Source organism: Lycium barbarum, chromosome 1 (genome assembly GCF_019175385.1).
Source record: "Lycium barbarum isolate Lr01 chromosome 1, ASM1917538v2, whole genome shotgun sequence".
Taxonomy (NCBI): Eukaryota; Viridiplantae; Streptophyta; class Magnoliopsida; order Solanales; family Solanaceae; genus Lycium; species Lycium barbarum.
Window position 1 is genome coordinate 144,414 of NC_083337.1, and position 20,336 is coordinate 164,749.

At 36.0% G+C, this 20,336-nt stretch overlaps 1 protein-coding gene across 1 annotated transcript; it reads right to left on the reverse strand.

The window, feature by feature from the left end:
* Positions 1-1,737: 1,737 nt before the first annotated feature.
* LOC132627445 (nuclear cap-binding protein subunit 1) lies at positions 1,738-18,399 on the reverse strand. Its single transcript, XM_060342796.1, has 19 exons — positions 18,186-18,399; positions 18,018-18,077; positions 17,198-17,254; positions 16,071-16,142; positions 14,370-14,432; positions 13,646-13,822; positions 12,382-12,513; positions 10,991-11,057; positions 9,569-9,768; positions 9,085-9,155; positions 8,804-8,888; positions 7,868-7,936; positions 7,609-7,727; positions 6,578-6,716; positions 4,863-5,360; positions 2,934-3,233; positions 2,645-2,817; positions 2,395-2,506; positions 1,738-2,046 (listed from the first exon to the last, which is right to left on the reverse strand). Exons 1-19 carry the CDS (start codon positions 18,267-18,269, stop codon positions 1,939-1,941), a joined length of 2,586 nt encoding a protein of 861 aa, XP_060198779.1. The 5' UTR covers positions 18,270-18,399; the 3' UTR covers positions 1,738-1,938.
* Positions 18,400-20,336: the final 1,937 nt, after the last annotated feature.

A 20,336-nucleotide genomic window follows, 5' to 3' on the forward strand; every position in this document is an offset into this window, starting at 1 on the left:
ACACAGAAAAAAATATCAGGTTCTAGATAAAATATTGATGTTTCGGAGTCTTGACACACGACTAATCATTGGTCAAAGTATGAAAAAAACACTAAGTTTTTTCAAACAAAACTTACTTCGGACACCTTTTCAACCCCTAAAATGACGATTCGAACGTCTACGTATCCTTGATGTATTGGGCCTACATTATTGTACGCAGAAAAAAATATCAAGTTCTATATAAAATATTGACGTTTCGGAGTCTTGACACACGACTAATCATTGATCAAAGTATGGAAAATAACACTAAGTGTTGCAAAAAATAAAGTTGGCCAATTTTATTTTTTTTTGTACTGCGTTATACAAAAACAATAAAAAATTGGTACTTCTATAACACAGTATTTTACTGCATTATAGAGAGAAAAAAAATTGTTTCTTCTATAACGCAGTATTTTACTGCGTTATAGAAGTACCAAAAAAAATAATTTTTTTCTATAACGCAGTAAAATACTGCGCTATAGCACTTAACGGCTCCGTCTCCGTTAGTGCTATAGCGCAGTATTTTACTGCGCTACGGGTACTTTGGTATTTTTTTTTTATTGGGGTATTTTGATTCAAAATGTTTTTTTGGGGGCATTTTGGTTCCGGACTCGTCTTGGTTTAGGGCATAAGTCGTGTTGTTTAAAAAACCTGGTCAATTGATCACATGTCATGCCTCATAGGTATGAGTTAAAACTTATGCTCGATGGGCAACAGAGGAAAGCTTTTGTTACCCATAAGGCATAAGTTAAAACTTATACTTGATGGCAACGAAACTTCTTCTGAACAAATTGTTTCAAGTTAAGGTCATCAAGATTTTGTTTAGCGTGGATTGGACACTTCTGAAAACAACTTGTCAATATCTCACCATTTGCTTTTAAGAGGTGCGACCCGGCCCTATTGTAGCCCCTCAAATTTGCCAACAAAGTTTATTTAGACACTCGAACTACACCTTGTTGCAACTAATTCAGTATCTTTGAAGAATTTTTATAATTAATTAAGCTTAATATATCGACAACCCTCAAACTTGTCAACAAATTTCATTAGACACTCGAACTACAACTTGTTGTAATTAATTTAGTGTCTTCCTCCGAATTAGTGAATTAGACAGGATTTCTATGGCCAGACTAAGAAGTGGTGGGTCAATTTTCATAAATTTCATCGTAATATGAGATACTTATAAAAATTGAACAGATGATAAAGTGATCTTATTAGACACTTTCATTTCAAAAATCAGAAAAAAAAAAAAAATTACACGTGTCCTCAAAATACTAAGCAGATAAGTTAACCACTTACATCACGCAACTCAAGTTTTGCTTGCTTATTGTAGTTTATAAATCTTTGGTTTTAATGTTCTTTTGCATATGCACAAATCTTTCAAGGTCCTCACTTCTACTTTTTCACATGTATAAAGCTTCACTAAAAGCAAACAAGATGAGGTCACTCTACTTCATAGAGACGTACTAACAAGCTCGTGTACTACTCACAATTATCCGTTCCCAGGCATACTCGATTGCAATTTTAACATAACAGCCAATGTCAAAGAGACTTTAGAAAATGTTGCATCCGTTTCGCATGTAGGTGGAAAACCTTGATTATAGATAACTGCAATAATAAACGTAAAACATGAGCCAACGTGGTATGTCATTTTATCCTATCCCATCATACCTCTCACACGAAGGTTGCATAACTAGTCATAGCCCAACAAAGGTATAAATATGCATGGTAATCCAATATCATTAAACGAAACGAATTCTCTAGTCTGAAAAATACACCATTCTTCCTACAACTTTTGCTTTTACAACTATTTTACATTCAACTAAAATGAACATCTAATCTACATAACAAAATCCAATACTCATCAGGAACATCAAGCACAAGCAATAGAACAAAATAAAAAGAAACTGACAAAGTTATAGATCATTCATCCAAAGGTCTTCGCAATCCACAGTATATAGCTTTTCGAACCAGAGGATGAATATCTTCAGTTAGTACCTCGGCATCCAACTTCTCAATATGCGGCCATATCTGTAGATCACCAAACAAATGAAACAGGGAAAAAAAAAACAGTATAAGAAATTGTATAAGTTAGGTCCATGAATTTGCAGCACAAAAGTAATTAACACTTTAAGTGATATTGGATAGATAACTAGCTGCAGACTGCAGTTATTGGATTTAGTTGCGAGGTTGAACTATTCTTTTCACTCTTCATCAAAACTCTAGGCATTATTCTTTTTAAAAATGGGTTATTTTTCACTCTTCACGACAACTCTAGGCATTTTGTCATAAGAAAAGGGCTCATATCACTTTGGCTGACAAAACTAATGGTAGCAGGTATAGGTCAGATATGGTAATTGTTACATGACAAGTTATTACCTCTGAAGCATATTGCCTGGTGAAGGCCTTGAGGTAACCCAGAGTTGTTAAACACCATTGCTGTTTTTCATCAAGATTATAGCCATTTCTTTCTCTGCTCCCATTAGGATGACTGTAACTCGCCACATAAAAGAGAAAAAAAATTAAAAATCATAAAGGACCAAAGGAAACCAGAAGAAAGAACAAAATAAGATAAAATCCCTTGTCCTAATAACATCACAATGAAGAGTATAATTAATGGATACACCACCTTTTCTTTGGTCTTTCGTCATCCTTGTCTAACTCCATCACTGAAGAATCTTCAAGGTCAATGGCCATATCATCTGCATGACCAGAGGGCCGCAAGGTTCCATCTCTGGATGCATCATGAAGGGGTTCCGCTAAAGCAGCCAAGAAGCTTTTATACAGTGAAAGGAACAAAGCCTGTAACACCAAACATAATTCTGTCAGTACTTGATCACTCATTCCAGATCCAGGATATTCAGATATGATACAACTCAACTTCTTTTTTATCTATATCCATGACCAACATAAAATACCTCAATTTCATCAACTGCTCGAGCAAGGAGAGCTTCCTTTGCTTCTAAAGATTCACGAACAGATACCTCCTCCTCTTTTGCTTTTTCAGCATATGATTTTAGCCGTTTTATTCTTACAGGGTTTTCACCAAGAACAGGTTCCCCATCTATGATACTCAGCTTAGACTCGGCAGATTCCAACTCTTGTCTGGCTCTAGATGCAGCTCCTTCTGCCAAGACAATACTTTTCTCAAGGGATGAGATCTCTTTCCTTAGATCAGAAATCCGATTATACGTCTTACTGACAGCATTCCTGAGGATCTACAGCCACACAAAACACTTAATCGTGGTTCATAACTCAAAGTAGATCATAACAACGCCGGAAGTAGTGCTGGAGAGGGAAAAGAAAAGGAAGCTAGTAATGCAGCGGGTGCCCAGTAGCATATCACAATAATCAGGCAGACACTAAATTACAGGTTTCCATTAAAAACAGAACTGCCATTTTCTGACAAATCCATTTGATGGCCAGTTAAACTTCAAGATCATAAGACTAAGAAAGGAACAGCAGAAAGCCAATAAAGAATGGCAAGTGGATTTAGAACCGTAGGAAACAATCCCGCCAAAGCAAGAACAGAAAAAAAACCCCAAAAACAATAAAGGGAAAGGATAAAAACATTTATCCCAAATAGTTCTAAGTGGGGTTATAATATCCCCACCTTCATCCCTGCAAACTTGCCCAGATTTTCCTTTTACACACCATAACTTGAAAATTCCATAGCTAATACCCACATTTTCACCACATAGGAGGTGCGTTTATTCCCATAATTTCTAGCGTGTGAAGGGCTAAAAGTTAAGAAATATGAAACGAATTCAAGTTTTGATCAAATGGTCTAAACCTTCTTCATTTTCTTAATTTTTTCTTTTTTAATCATTCTTTTCCACCACCCCACCTACTCCACCATCACCTCCTAACAGCCCTCTCCAGCGACAGCATCTCCACCTACTCCACCACCAGCTCCACACCCTCCTCCAGGCCTGCCCCACCACCAACTCCTCCACTTCCACCACGCCCAAATCCTTCTCCACCTCTAAGACATACACCAGCCCCACCTCCAAACCTTTCTCCCAAGCCTCTACCACCACCAAAACCTGGATCACATCCTCCAAATCAAAAAAAGACAAAAGACACCAACATTTTCATTGACATCTATTCACTCTTCCAAACCAGAAAAACGCATAAACAAAGAACCATAGAAGTGAATCCAATTGTGAAGAAAACATCAAGATAAGCCAAGAAAAAGCCTTTCTACCATATCATTTTTCTATTGCACTAGGTGGCACGACCAAATGAGAGAGAATCTTTGATATACAAGAACAAAAAGAAAGCTTATATTTGTTTGTAAACCTGGGAAGTTCAGACTGAGAAGTCGTAATTATTGTAAAGCAAGGACTGGTGGTATATTTCGACGATGGTGGTTTTATTGGTGGTGGAGGCTGTGACAGAGAGAACCAGATGGAGGAGAAGAGTGGTAGTGGTAGAGGAGGGAAGAAGGTAATTTTGCAAGAGAGCTATTTTGGGGTTAATTGTAACTAATAAAACTTACGAGTAAGGGATAATTTTAGCTTTTTCTAAACGTAATGACAAGTGTCATGCTACATTGGCGTGTCATGCACTTCCAAGCATAAAAGTGTCCAAGGTAAAAAAGTCGGGTACTAGCTACAAACATATATGTGTATAATGTTGCATATGTATTGATGGTGTGTAGAAGGAAAATCTGTGCAAGTTGGAGGGGTATGAATTACTTAGACATGAGAGCTTACAGACTAAGCACATCAACACAAAGAGTAGGTGGGTGAAGTTTTACCAAGAGACCTTATGCTTAAAATTTACATGAAAATGAATATGCCCGTAAGTAAATGACTCCACACTAGAAAAATCAGGTGATTTACCTCCCATGGACTGTCAGAAACATGAAATCGATCAAGACTCGATGAAGAGAAAACCCATCTCACTATGGCCAAATTAGATATAAGCCGATAACTCATCATCCGGTCAATCGCTATAGCTGTCATTTGAGCATTGTTTTGCCAGTAAGAACTTACTTCAGCAATTAGCTTAACTTGTTGATCATCATCAGTGCACATCTTTGCAATGACTTGGCCATATCTCTCCAAGACAGTAATCAAATGAGTAAAGCTTTTGGATCCGATGTCGAGAAGTGTTTGAACAACAACTCCGAGGGTAACATCAAAACCATGGACTGGAAAAACATTTTCTTCTACCCAGGAAATCATTTCACGGGCAGTTTTCCTACCTTTGACCATGTCCTTAAGTTCTAAAGAAAGTGCACGCTCAGTTGGATCAGTACCATCTTCTGCACCATATTTAAATTGTCCACCACCTCTTGGTGGAAGTAACTCCTCCAAAGCAGGGGCATTCTCAACGCTCTATAGAAAATGAATGAAAGAAGAAATATAAAATAAATTGCGTTAAAAGAAGCATAAGGAAATAGATTATAAATTCTTCCCAAGAAAAAAGAACATCACTTAACTTCTTTATAGTGTTTACACCATCTAAAAAATTATCTAATGATATATAGAGGTAAAATTAAAGATTATAACATGTTCATGTAGTGCTTCAATTAGCAGCTCATATAAAAGCAAATGCAAGCATGGTATAACATCTGCGTAAACCCCACCCTCCCTAGACCCCACTTGAGGGAATATACTGGGTACGTTGTTGTTGTTGCAAGCATGGTATACATGTGAAGAATTTAAAATAAAAAAATGCATTTAGCAAAAACCTTTTACATGAACTTACAATATAACTACTTCTAAATTGATACTCATAGAAGCAACAGTAGTATCACACAATATACATATTCATTATTAATTCATGCAATTCAGTCTTTAGATTTTGTTTGAGCAACCCATTTTATCTTAAGTGAATATTGTCCACTTTTCTCCAAATCGCCTAAAAGAATGTGGTAAAATCAGGCCAAACGTCTACCCAACCTCACGCAATACTGCTTTTAGCTATCAACTTGTTATGTCTACAGGTTAAACAAAAATGAATATCAAAGATTGCAAATTGAGACCAAAAAAAGGAATCATACCAAGCGAACTAATTCATTTGTCTTACAGATTAAGCTTTATTGCTTTGAAGAGTGTAGCACACAAAAATAATGAAAAATTATAAGCTTGAAACATTATGTGAAAGAAAAATATGTGTTTACATAATATTCTAATCCCATTAAAGAAACTATTTTTAAGCTTTATTGTATGTTCTCTTTTCTGACTGATGCAAGTATTCAAAGAACTTCACGAATCCACTTATTTTACAGAAAAAACTTCCAGCTTTCCACCAAGAATGCAAAGAATAAAAATGACAATTTATTGAAGGTAACTGGAATGAATTAAAGAAAAAATATAAATTTGTGCTAGCTGTGACAAGTTGGTGAAATTCTTTCAAAATAAAAAAAGATAATACAATTGCCATGGATATAACTTAGTGCAAACATCTAACTTGTTATAGGTGGTCAAATATAAGTACCAGCACCCATTAGTGTCGTCTAACTCTTTTGAATAACTTAAACAACAAAATTAAGAATCTCAAAATCAATTTGCAATAAGCTGGTCGAATTTTCCACTATGTGACCAGATACCTGCTTGATTTTGTCCCAATACGAAAGACGGACTTCCCTTTCCAAAACCTCTTGAACAAACACACGTTGTGGGGCCCATTTTGGAAGATCTAACACATATGCCCATTCTTCCCATGGCCAGATAAATTGAAAGTTTGACCTGCAACACAATTTCAAACAGAGTGATCTCAGTACATAAACAAACTTGACTCGATTGTTAAAGAGTGACCATCACATTTAAATGCTTAAGCTGTAGAGAGCACACTTATATTTATTTAATAATGTCTTCAGCACACTTATATTTATGTTTTCTCTTGAGCCGATGGTCTTACGGAAACAGCTTCCCTATCTTCCGAGATAGGGGTAAGGTCTGCATACACTTTACCCTCCCCAGACCCCACATTGTGGGATTTCACTGGGTATGTTGTTGTTGTAATGTCTTCAGCACACCCCCTCACGTGCGGGCTTGATTCTTTTTCATGAGCCGAGCATGTGAACATTCTCTTTCATTTTTTCTAACGGCTGGCAGTGAGACTCGAACCTAGGACCTCTGCCTACTCTGCTACCAAGTTACGAAATAGACCTTAGGCCTAACTCAAGCTAGCTCAACATGCGAGGATTTCCCAAGACTAAATAAGGAGACAAATTTTCCCACTCATGACTGATGTGGGATTTCAACACCACCTCGCACGCCTAGGACTGGACATCCTGAGCGTGGACAATATAATATGGGTTATAACATCGAGCAAATTCTCGGATAGGTCTAGCTCTAATACCATGTTGAATGTGTGACCATCTCATCTAAGATGATCACACACTTCAACATCTAAAAGGCTTCTGTAATGGTTAATTCAGAATTAACACCTCCAACATGTTCATGAACAGAAACCCAGTATCCTCAAATAAGCTAAAAACACCAATAAGTAACAAAAATATGCCACTTCAGCAACATCAAGTAAACTCTTCATGAAAGCAATGAGCCGTTACTAGCTAACTATTAAAAACGAGAACTTGCTGAGTAATAATGGAACATCCCTAGCATTTCAACTTACAGATGATGTGAGAACCAAAGGATAAGACGTGTCCGACATTCCATGTCTAGATCTGCTATTTTATCAAAAAGAGCACGGACAGCTCCAGCTATAACCGCCGGAAAGGCCCCTGGCAGAGCCTAAAATGAGAAACATGCAATCAGAGGACTTGTTAGTGGAAGTATCTTCAAGTGAAAATTTTGAGTTCCACAACAGTTGATGGGAATTTTAAGAAACAAATACATAAGTAGCTGACAACTCTAAAAAGGTAATGGATTACCTTGCATAAATCAATGATAACCAATGTGTAATATATTGGTCTGAATGGCGGTTGGGGTAACAAGAGAAGCTGCAAGATTTAAAAGATATTAGGAGAGATGAAGAAGAAGTTTCATGAATTAGCAAGCATACGGAGACGAAGGTGATGGCACTACAGGTAATATATCTGAGTTTGTCACTAGGCAGAAAATTTAGCAGTTATCTTATCTATATATATAAGGGTAACGGTAAAGTTGTCTCCGTATGACCTATAGGTCATGGGTTCGCGCCATGGAAGCAGCCACCAGTGCTTGTATTAGGGTAGGCTTTCTACATCACCCCCCTTGGGGTGTGGCCCTTCCCCGGACCTGCTAACGCAGAATGCTTTGTGCACCGGACTGCCTTTTCTTAACCCCATATATGTATACATATACATATAGATATATATACATATATACATATATATATATATATATATATATATATATATATATATATATAATGTACAAAAAGGGAGGGAGGAAGAAAGGGTGGGGGTCTAGGAGTTATAGCAACAAGTAACTAAGAAAGGAAGGAAAATACTTCATCAAAAAAAAAGAAAGGAAGGAAAATAGCATTGCTAAAGTTTAATATTCTCTAATACCCCCACCTACAAGAAGTCTTTATTCTATATGGCTGATGCCATATCAAATTGATTGGAAAAGATATGATATTGGGCAGCCCGGTGCACTAAGCTCCCGCTATGCGCGGGGTCCGGGGAAGGGCCGGACCACAAGGGTCTATTGTACGCAGCCTTACCTTGCATTTCTGCAAGAGGCTGTTTCCACGACTCGAACCCGTGACCTCCTGGTCACATGGCAGCAACTTTACCAGTTACGCCAAGGCTCCCCTTCAGGAAAAGATATGATATTATGGGACAAAAATTCCGTTATAAGTAAGCAACTGCATCTGTCCTTACCTGAGAGAATATTGTCTCAGCCATAAGATATTCATATCTGAATGGTACAGGCAGCCCAACCATGTACGCAGCACATTCCTTTCGACTAGCTTGCATCAACCAAAAAGAAAGGAATAAGAAAAATCATCGACTTCAGCATATACTACAAAGGCACATAGCAACTAGGCGCAGCATAGATACACAAGGGCACCTCTAACCCTAAACCCTACCCCAAACAAAATGAAATGAAACAGAAAATCCTACTTAAAATTAAAAGAACCTAAATTGGGAGAGTCACAAACCATCCATTCAAGAAGAAAAGCACATCCAATAAATACTCTTCCACAACAAAGCGATCAATGGGTTGAAGATCCTGTTATTCAAAACAAAAAGAACAGGCAAGATCAGCAAGTAAAATAACAAGTGAAAGTAACTCATCCCCAAAAATTAACCCTTGAACAATGCATCCGCGGCATAAGTCTAAATTCCAAAATTCAGGCTCTATAGTAGCCACTAGACTATGTAAATCTCTTAAATTGCACTATACACCGATACATTGCGACAATTGGTAGAAGATTTCCTGAAAAGAGGATGAAGGAGGGAGGGGAGATTCTAGGGAGAACAGGCAGCATAAACAACAAGATTAAAACTACAATAATTAAGAACAAACTCCATCATATCTAATACGCCTGGATAAATGCAAATCCAAAACTCTCAACGGATCAGCCAGCATGCTTTCCTTCCCTAGGATCAATTCAATTAACACAACATAAACTAATCAATTACCTCAGTTTTATTTGAAGGAAATATGTTAAGCCTCCTTATCCTTTGAGGATATTTTAACTCAGCTTCGTGCTTTTGTCTACCGAAAGCAATTCCAGATAAAACTCCGGGAGGACCTGGTTGCTCAGGGCAGCTTACTGGAGACAAATCATGAGACTTTCCAGAAACCAGCTGTGCCTCAAAAGATAGGTGTGGTCTGGGAACTAGTTTTTTCCAAATAAAAAGAAAAATGAACTTCAAGACAAGATAAAATGCCACTTTTAACATTAACTTCATAATGGGAAAGACAAAAACGAATTGCAAAGACATACATTAAGAGTAAGTCCAGAAATGCAGAAGTCACAATTCACACTTGACCAAAAAAAGTCAAATTGCACAATCCAGGAAAAATAATAGTCCAGTATTGGTTTCAAGTCCCTCTCTCCAGTATAAAAGAGTAAACTTGTAACTCCATCAAGAACCGAGTTACGATCAAAAACCTATTTGGTACAAAAAATTCTTCATTCATGTTCACACCCATTTTCAGAGAAAATGTCCCCTTTCATCTTCTTGACATATTCCAAATGTGAGAAGAGGAAAGGCAGATGAAAAGTTCACTTTTTCAGGGTGAAATCTAGAACAAGTAACGGGCTAATGTCAGGCAGACGATCTACATTTATCATGTCCAAACTCTTGAATTAAAAAAGAGATGAAAGGAAGTGAAGTCCTCTGAACTAAAAAAGAGAAAAATATAAAAGGATCAAACTAACGCTATCGATCAGTTATTCCATCACATCTTTATTCAGCATAATTCATGTTTCATATCACTTCACTAACAACTTTATCAGAGAATCATTCGAGGCTACACATAATACATATATATGTCTCACGGTAAGTTGCCTACATCAAACCCCCTTGGGATGCTGCCCTTCCTTGGCCGTTGCGTGAGATGTTTCGTGCACTGAGCTACCTTTTTTTAGGTGTGTAGAAGATATTCCAACACTGAAATCCTAATCTCTCCTCTCAAGACCAAAACATAATCTCTCCTTTCAACAGAAAGAAAATTATAACATCTATCCAAGCGCTAACCCGAAGTCCTCTCATCTCTTAGGTTTAGGACAGCAATCACTCGCCATTTAGCTTCCAATCTATGGAAAATGCATATCTCTCAAACATGAGATTCTGCTCCATCAAAGATGGTTGCTCTTCTCAGCTTATTTTACATCCCTAGAGGAGTTTAATGATATGGTTGTTAATTTGTTATGTAGGGAAAATAGCAATTGATGATTCATAGTTATTAACTCATTAATCCTTTCTTGGGCGAGTGTTTTGCCTACTTTGGAGCAGAAAAAAGACAGTTTTTTCTTTATCAAAAGAGGAATAATTTGTAATGTTGACAGTGGAAAGGATCAAAGCAAGTTTAAGATAAATAAAAAGTAAGAATACCACTATCAAGTTTCCACCCTCTATTAGACAGATCTTGAACTCGAGACCACAAATCCTCCAAGAAATCCTGTAGATCAAATATTTCAACTCTTAATAGTATAAACATTGCTGCATATGCATATAAATAATAAGAGGGGGGAAAACAACAAACTATTTTGATTGAAGAGCGATATTCACTAAGCTTATCTAAGAAATCTCTCATGTTTAGCAATTTCTGTCACTCAAGTCCGTCCATTGATAATTTGAAAAAACCCATCAACAACCACAAAGAAAACTATTCTGTTAGATTCTAGAACGTAAAGACACCAAACCCAAGGCTGCAAACTGATTCAAGTTGTACTCAAACTGGCCACTGACAACAATCAGACACCAAGTCGTGCACATTCAACCACATCCTTTTTCAGTAATTTCCTTTTAAATCAGACAACGGCGTCAATCTAGTGCACGCCACTAGGGCATGGTACCAAAGTTCCTATATTCTCCTTTAATTCTTCGCTTTTTTCTTTAATTATTTGCTTCAGAAGAAGGCAAAGGGTGATTTATTTTCAAAATGATAAAACACTTGTTAGAGAAACTACTAGTGAACACCAATGAGGCACACTGCAAAGTTTCTACCTTATTCCTAAGTTCTTTTCTTTAGAAAGACGGGAAAGGGTGACCAGTTTTCAAAAGGATAAACAAGGTCCTATTCATGAGGAGTGAAGCTTGTTAGAAAACATCTATATTTTCCCCATTTAACAAATCTCAAATAGAAAAGATATACAACAAGGCTTCGTCACTTTGTCAAATAAAGTAGCTTCTGGATCAATCATTTTTAGAGAATGCTCATTCAGTTTGGCCAATTCATAGAGGAAGAGGTAAAATTGATTTGAGGCAGAAACTACTAAAGAAGATGAACAAGTTCTTTACAAAGAAGAATTTACATCTTTTGTTTGATGCTGATAACTGTATTTGTTCGAGGGTCAAGTACATAGAGAAGAAATTCATGTCACCCACTAATCTTAGACTTTTGTCTCTATGATACTAATATCCATGATAGTGATACATACGCTATATGATGTTGAAGGTCTTTAAAGAAAATAAGCAGACAGAGCAAAGACAACAGCTGGCTTATTCGCTTTCGTTATTTGCATATTCATACTGCTTTGAATTGCTTGTCCTTATCTGACTTTTTTGGTCATGCTTTCTCTTGAGCCGGGGGTCTTTCGGAAACAACCTCTCTACCTCCCAAGGTAGGGGTAAGGTCTGCGTACACTCTACCCTCCCCAGACCCCACGTTGTGGGATTTCACTGGGTATGTTGTTGTAGTGCAAAGACACAAGCTAGTTTAACATAAACGGAAAATTTTCACGTGTACTCATCAAAAGAATGAACATCTATTACAACTATACCTTCTCATTGACAGCATTATTGGTTTCTTCAATATCCTCAAAGACAGAAACCCCAGCATCAGACACACGTCTTCGAATACTTAAATAGGCTTCTACACCAACCATAACACTTTCGATCTCCTCAGGAACTTGCTGAAAATTGAGATGAGAGGTAGGTAATTCAGCTTTAGCCGAGAAAGACGAAGTAAATGAGAAGAAAGCAAACGTATGATTTAGTAAAGGAAAAGAAGAAAATTGACGGCTTGACACATTACAAAACTAAAAGAGGACCACAAATATAACTCCAGAAATATATATATATAAACATATTCAAAACATAAATTCCATGAGAAGCACAAAAACCAAAATGATTAACAATCTTCAAGACACTTTGAGTTACTTCTCAGTCTTTAAGTCTTCATAATAAAAAAGTAATTCGACAACCAAACAAAAAAAAAATGAAATAATACAAAACCTCCCGATTTTTGGTCTAGTGGTAAGAGTGAACATGTGATGTGAATTAGGCAAGCATCACGGTTCAAACTCGTCAGTCCGTCACAGATAAAAGAGGATAAGTGTGGAGGGGCGAGCCCATTATCCACCAAGTTTCGGATTGGGCGCCACTGACCTCGGGATATCTCAGTTATAATAATAATAATAATAATAATAATAATAATAATAATAATAACAACAACAACAACAACAATAATACAAAATAAGTTGAGGCACAAGCCTCTAGGCCTTCATGATGATGACCTCAGACATATATCAGTACGCAGTATATACTCATAAACAACAATATAACCCTAACTTTATTGGTAATGAAATCTATACCATTTCTAAAACAAACAAAAAAACGCAATGCGTAATGAACTTACTAGTGTAAGCAACAGAAAAAGAAATATATTCCCACATTTTGCACCTTTTAACAGATGTCTTAATTTTGAGATCAATCAACTATGCCTCAATGTCAAACTACTCGGCATACTGTCGTAAATCTTTTACCCAATTCCCTTTTTTGGGATAAAGTTCCCTAGTTCCCCATTTATATTGCCAATCGGCCAACCCCAACATGTGCAGTTATAGCTTAGTTACAATTTTGGCTGCAGTAAACACAGGCAGAGAGGCCATGCTACGAAGAATCACTAAGATTCATATTTTTGCTGCTCCGATTCGTAAAGGAAAAAGTAACCGGAAAAAGTAGAAGCAGGACAAAAAAGCCCGCCAGCCAATTGCAGGCAAGAATTGTTAAGGTTTAGCATTTTGATCAAGTGCATATTGTTACCTCAACAAGTTCAGCTCCACCCCAAGGAAGGCACGATAAGATACAAGTAATATAGAAGTCAGCACGTGCTTGCCAAGAGGGAATTCCTTTTTCTTCGTCCACAGTAGTCGCTGCTGATGATAGTAAACTTTCGAAAACAACCACTAGTGCACTTGGTTGGATAACTTTGCTGCACATCTAACAACACAAACCATGTATTAACCTCACTAACAACTGAAAGTACAAAATAGTTAAAACAGGACGGTTTCGTCTACCAATTAACTCGCTACATCAGATCATACTCATAATTGTCTGTGAGGACACGAACAAATGTGATGCAAGGTTTCAGGTTAAGCAGACAATGAGTGAAGAAGAAAATGAACTCAATTGATGTTCCAATATTGCACTCAATCCTAATTGATAGAGTAAAACCATAACAAAGTTGCTGAGAGAGGGAAAATTATGGTTATGAATGAACTTGGTCTCGAGGAATGTTCTGAATGCTGGGATAATTTCACCCACAAAGATCGGAATCATAGATGATAACTTTGGTAAATGTTACTTTATGCATACTTCCATCCTCTTCCATGTATCTTCACACCTTAACCAAAAGGCTACCAAACGCCCTGCTCTCAGACCACTTAGTTTTCAAACTCGAATAAAGAACAGAATAGACAAACTTCAGAGGACACTTAGTTGGAGTAAAACATCAAGGCAGTAATACTAGCAGATTCCTAGAACATACCAAAACAGTCAAAAACCTCATCAATATACGGATCTTGTTGCACTGTCCAGTCTCCAACGCATCCTGAAACGAAAGGAAAACAGCAATTGTCGAAAGGACACCTTATCCAGAGTAATATAAGCCCATATTACAAATTTGACTGCAAAATTAACATTGAGGGAACTTCCTTTAACTCCTCTCACACCCTTCTTCTACGAAGAGATGAAAATACCAAAAGCATATAAACAAAAGAATTCTCTAAGTATCAAACTAATCACAGTTGATCCAGTTATTTTTCACCACCAACACTTGATTACAACCAGTAAAATTGCAACTTCACATTTCAAACCAAATGTTTTAACGGTGGTTTCAGACTTTCAGCCTCTAAAGCTAGCTTTAGCAAATATAAGAAACAGAAAACATGAGATGAACAATCTAGTAGTCCACCAAGGTACCAGCAGTACTTAACTTTTTTTTTATTTAAGATTATACAAAATTAAGGTCTTAGAATTTTCTTTCCTCTACTACTGGTCTTTTTCTCTAGCAAAAGACGGTAAGCCTATATCGTTAAGACGTACTTATCCCATTCTTTTTCTTTTTCTTTGACAATGTTAACATTGCTCTTATCCCATTCTCTTATATGTCATGTGTAAGCAAGCCCCTTCTAATGTATAGAACAATTTTATATCTGTGTTTGTATATCTAGTTCCACTAAATTCTTCCTGAAGTGCCTACATGGTGTGTGTCATCAAATATAGTTCTTTCAGCTGATGTTGTACATGCAGCGAGTGGGAGCACATAGACCATTTCTCGATAGCATCATTGCTCAACAGTTTTGCACACTCCTCTTTTAATTATTTAACATCAACAATGTGTTACCCTGGATAGTCACAAAGGTCGTTATTCGCACTTTTTAAAAAAGTATTTCATCCACTAAGTGTTATCCAGAATAGTGGCGAAGGCAGTTTAAGTTGGAGGTTAAACCGAATAGAGAAGTATTACGGAAAGCAACTTCGTTGTATTCTGTAATCAATTAAGAATTATTGAAATAAAAGAACATAGTTTAAAAAAAAAAATTGAAAAGTTTCAAAAGAGAACGTCTTCAAGACATGGAGAGGAATTTGAATGAGCATAAGAAATTCACGTCTGTTTAACTTATAGTGTAGGTATATAGACAAGATACCTTTTTGTATTCACACATGGGCGAGTTTGCTAGAACTATGAGTCAGTTAATATATCATCACGGATCAACACTATATATGTATTAAAACATCCACTAATTATTTATAAATATTTAATTGTGAATCCAGTTATCTTACCTTATCAAAAAAAAAAAATGTGAATCCAGTCATCATTGTAAATTAATTTGAGTTTAGTACAGGAACCCATAGATTTCAAATCCCGGATCCGCCTTTGTATACCATATTCTAAAAAATTTAAGCACCGCCTGGCGCATTATTAGTGAAAGCAGCAAAAAGAAAACTGAAAAAATGAATCCAAATGAGTCTGGCAAGTTGATTCTATAGTGTAAAAACTCATGAACAATAATGTAGCAGATAACCCCGGGGTAACAAGACTTAAGCTGTATGCAATAACAGATATGGAGTTCAAAGATGCAAAATAAGATAAATGCCACTTCATTTATCACAAAATAATTTTTTCCTAAAAAGGCAACCACTCTTCCCAATGTTAAAGAATGACCAAATATTGGGGCTTGCTGACCTGTAAATTAATTTGAGCATTCTCCACTAATTTCCTGACAAATTCCTCGTTTTCCAAATTCAAAAGGCCTATCTGCAGATGGACAGACGTGGTAAATGCAGAGAGAAGGAGAAAAGGTAAAAAACAGAAAGATTATAAAACAGTAAAAAGGAAACATAAAATAATTAATATGATTACAACAACAACAACAACATACCCAGTGAAAGTGAAATCCCACAATGTGGGTCTGGGGAAAAATAATTAATATGATTATAAGCATGAAATGCAAAATATCCCAATAAACGAAATGATCAATCAATTAATCAAATATACTACTTCAGTCAATTATATGAATCTCTTATATATCCCCTTCCACTCTATCTGAAAACCATTTCTTCCAACGCCCAATAATCTTGACTTGTAACTTGTAGGACAGCTAAGGGGAATTATAAAAGGATTCTCTAAATTTCACATTGCCCTACACCGGATACAAATATAGCCTCCTGCCCAGCACGAGCCCTGATGTGAGTGTAGCCAAATAAATAAACCTATACAGGTTTACTGGTAATAGCCTATACAGATTCTTTGGTGATAAGAAATATAGTGATAACGTACAGTTCGCCTGGAAAAATAAGGCAACATGGTGGCCTGTTGGTTTGCTACTTGAGCTTCCACCTTGATGCTGGGTATCCCCACCTTATAATCCCCTCACTCATTTCCCCTCCCCTTTCCCTTGTGTATAATTTACAAAAATTGAAGAAAAAAAGACAACTGATACTAACATTGAGTCTGGTACTAGATCATATTCTCCCATTGAATCATATTCCTGATTCATATACAATATGTCTACTCCTGATCAGGAGAATGAAAATACATATTGCCAAAAGAACCTTAAGCCTTACTGGAAAAGTGTTTCAAAGACTATCAGCTGCACCTATTTCTTAAGCTTCAATTGTGAAAAGCTGAATCAATGTTGCTTTTAAGAATATAGATTTATTGACTATCAATTGTCTATATTTGGCATCAGTGCATATACATTCATAAGTATGTGAAGAAGACAGCTAAGAGGATAAAAAATAAGAATCAAGAAGGAAAAACATGCACCAAACAGAACTCAATCGAGAAAAAGGCGAGACAGGATAACCTACCAGTGTTCCATACAGAGGTATCTTGTGAGGCAACTGCTCAGCACACTGGAGAAGGAACTGCAAAGGTATAGGGAAATAAAATACATAATTCAGCACACAACTCAATAGTAGCAAGCCATAACAATAAGCCTCCTTGTAAGCATAAATTGGGTAACTCTTAATTAGTGATGGCAATAGCGCAAAGCTTTGACTGCAAAGGAACTCTTAGGCATGAAGAGTTGTAGATAGGGAGGACCCTTCAATAAAGGGAGGGGTAGGATACGCTTGAGATAGCCAAAAAGCTGAAATCCAACTATATTATTATATGTATACACACCCATGAAAATATAACGCAAAAAGCACTACATTATAAAGAGAGGTCAATACACCAACAAAATTTATCACAACTAGCTTTTTTTGTTCGATAGGTAAAAAGTATCCATTTGAAATTAATCCCAACTCGTGCCAAGTGGAGGATGTGTTGACAGTTTTATGAGTTCAGTTTATTACACATAAGAAACTAATCCAAAATTTTGTTTTTTATGTTAATACTTGTTGCTTCATTTGCTCTGTTTATCTTGCTATTTTTCTGCCGGTATTTTTTCTTTCTATCATGCTTTGATTACATTTCTTTTGAGCCGAGGGTTTATCAGAAACAACCTCTCTACCCCCACAAAGGTAGGGGCGAGGTCTGCGTACATCCTACCCTCCCCCAACCCCACTTGTGAGATAACACTACACTGGGTATGTTGTTGTTGTTGCTACTAAGTTAAAATGCTCCATTTTATACATAAAGTGAAATTACAAAGAGGAAAAGCGGGGAGTATGAATAGATTCTTACGGGGAAAACATCGTCCCCAGAATGCTCAATTTCCCGGCGAACCACACTAAAGCATGCCTCCTGCAATACCAAAAAGGGTTACAGTTAGAAAAAAGTGAAAGCAACATTTAGTGTTAGGAATAAAAGCGATACGAAGCAAGATAGAGAGTGAAAATTGTGTGTACTGACAATTTGATCTTTGAAGTCAGCATTTCCAGCGTATTCAGGGCACTTCTCGCCCAGTCGCAAAAGCAAATTCTTCCAACTGCTCATTTTTTCTTTACAAATGAAAGGAAGGAAAGGCGGGCAGGGTTTTGCACTCCGCACAGTGGCCTCAACTAACCTATACCTCTTACAACTCACCAAAACCCTTGTGCAAATACACGACCGGACCCGACCCGACCCGTTTTCTTTTAATACCTCCTGGAAAAGGAAGGAGTCTTTTGGTTCCCCCAATCAGATTATGGTACTAACTACTTTTTCAAGATATAAAAGCAAAAATTGTAATTGAAGAAATATAATTAAGTTACACTTTTTTACTGTATAATAATTAAAATTTCAAATAACTAAATTTGTAATATATATGAAAGCAAAACTTTCATTTCACTCCTTTAACATTCTAACTTTCATTGTTGAAATTATTTACTTCAAATCAGAAGAGGAGTCGGGATTTAAAGTTTATGAGTTCTGAATTCTAATCTTTTAAGTTATTCGATTCTAAATTAACAATCAATACATATTCAATGAATTTTTAAAACAAATGCATAGTTAAAATCAAAATTTCCGGATCCGACCAAACTCATAGCCAACGCTCTAACTTCAGCCTGCTTCAAACTCATTTTGTGCTTATCTTAAACTCATTTAAGATTTTAATAATTTGTTTTATTTTCACCTGTATTAAGAAAAGTACTTATGTTTTCATCTTCTAGAATCATCTAACACAATAAATTTTTTAACATCTCCCAATTTATAGTACAACAATATTTACAACTTTAGCTTCGAGTTTCTACACAAATTAACCTAATTGTCTTACAAGAATATTAATAAATAATAACTAAAGTAAATGAATAAAGTAAAAAAATTTAAAACTATACCTGAAAATAAATTAAGGACCTCTATAAGCACATATGAGCTCACTATAGACAAATTATGGAAAGTTTAAGGATAAAAGGTACAATAAGACCTAATAAATGCTTCAGTTGTTAAAAAAAAAAAGTTTCAAAGTAGCTTAAATTTAACCAGAACGTATAGGATAAATAATACCGTCTCAAATATTTGTCACGTTTCGTTTCCGAAAGGTAATTTGACTAATTTTTAGAGCTAAATTGAATTAGATTAATTCAATATTCTAAAATTAAAATTTAGATATTTGAAATTACACGAAAAATATATCAATATAGTGATTTTTTAAAAAGATCTATTGGTTAAAATTTATGTAATTTGATCCTCGAAAAGTGAAACATGTTAGATATTTTGGGATGGAGTAAAAAATAATAAAGGAACAAAAAAATTACAAAAAGTTACTACTCCAATATTGACCAATAACAAAGGCCTATGTGGCCTATGGGTCTTAAGAAAGGAACAATGACAAAAGTAAATATTTGCAGGAAAACGCAAACAACAGCCCATGTGGCAAAATCATCACCAATGGATTGTGGTATGTGAGGATGACAAAAGCTGTATATCCTTGCTTATATATAATACTAATAAAATTGGAGAGCAAAATTTACTACATTTGGAATTTTTGGATTATTAGTGTTCTTTTTTCATTAATTTAAATTTGAGATATATAATGCATAATTCAAAATATATGTATGGGGTTTAAGTTTTGATTAACTTCAATAAATGTTTATTTTAAAAGGTGACGTACTTAAACGAGTTTGAATATAATGTTGTGTTGGTAAAAGATAATCGGTGCCAATGATGAGTTGAGGATGATGGTCATACGTTATAGACTAATGGTGAAAGTAGGTAACGATGGTAGTTGATTTTTGTGTTTGTCCTGTAGAAATTGATCGGGGAGAACAGTTGAAGGTGGTTGACAATGATGGTTGGTGGTAAAATAGTTGATGGTGTAGGTCAATGGTAGCATTAGTTTTGGTATAATGAAAGTAGTCGATGTAGTTCATTGATGATGATAGTGGTTGGCGGTGGTGATTGAGCAATGAAACTTGGCTGATGATTGTTGTGGTGGTTGTGCACTGGTGTTTGACGATCAAAGTGGTTGGTAATGATTATGTAATAATTGTAAATAAAGTAGTCATAAAATGTCAACTTCATGATAATTTTTCAATGAATGAGTATTTTGATGATTTTAAACATTAAACATATTCGATGACT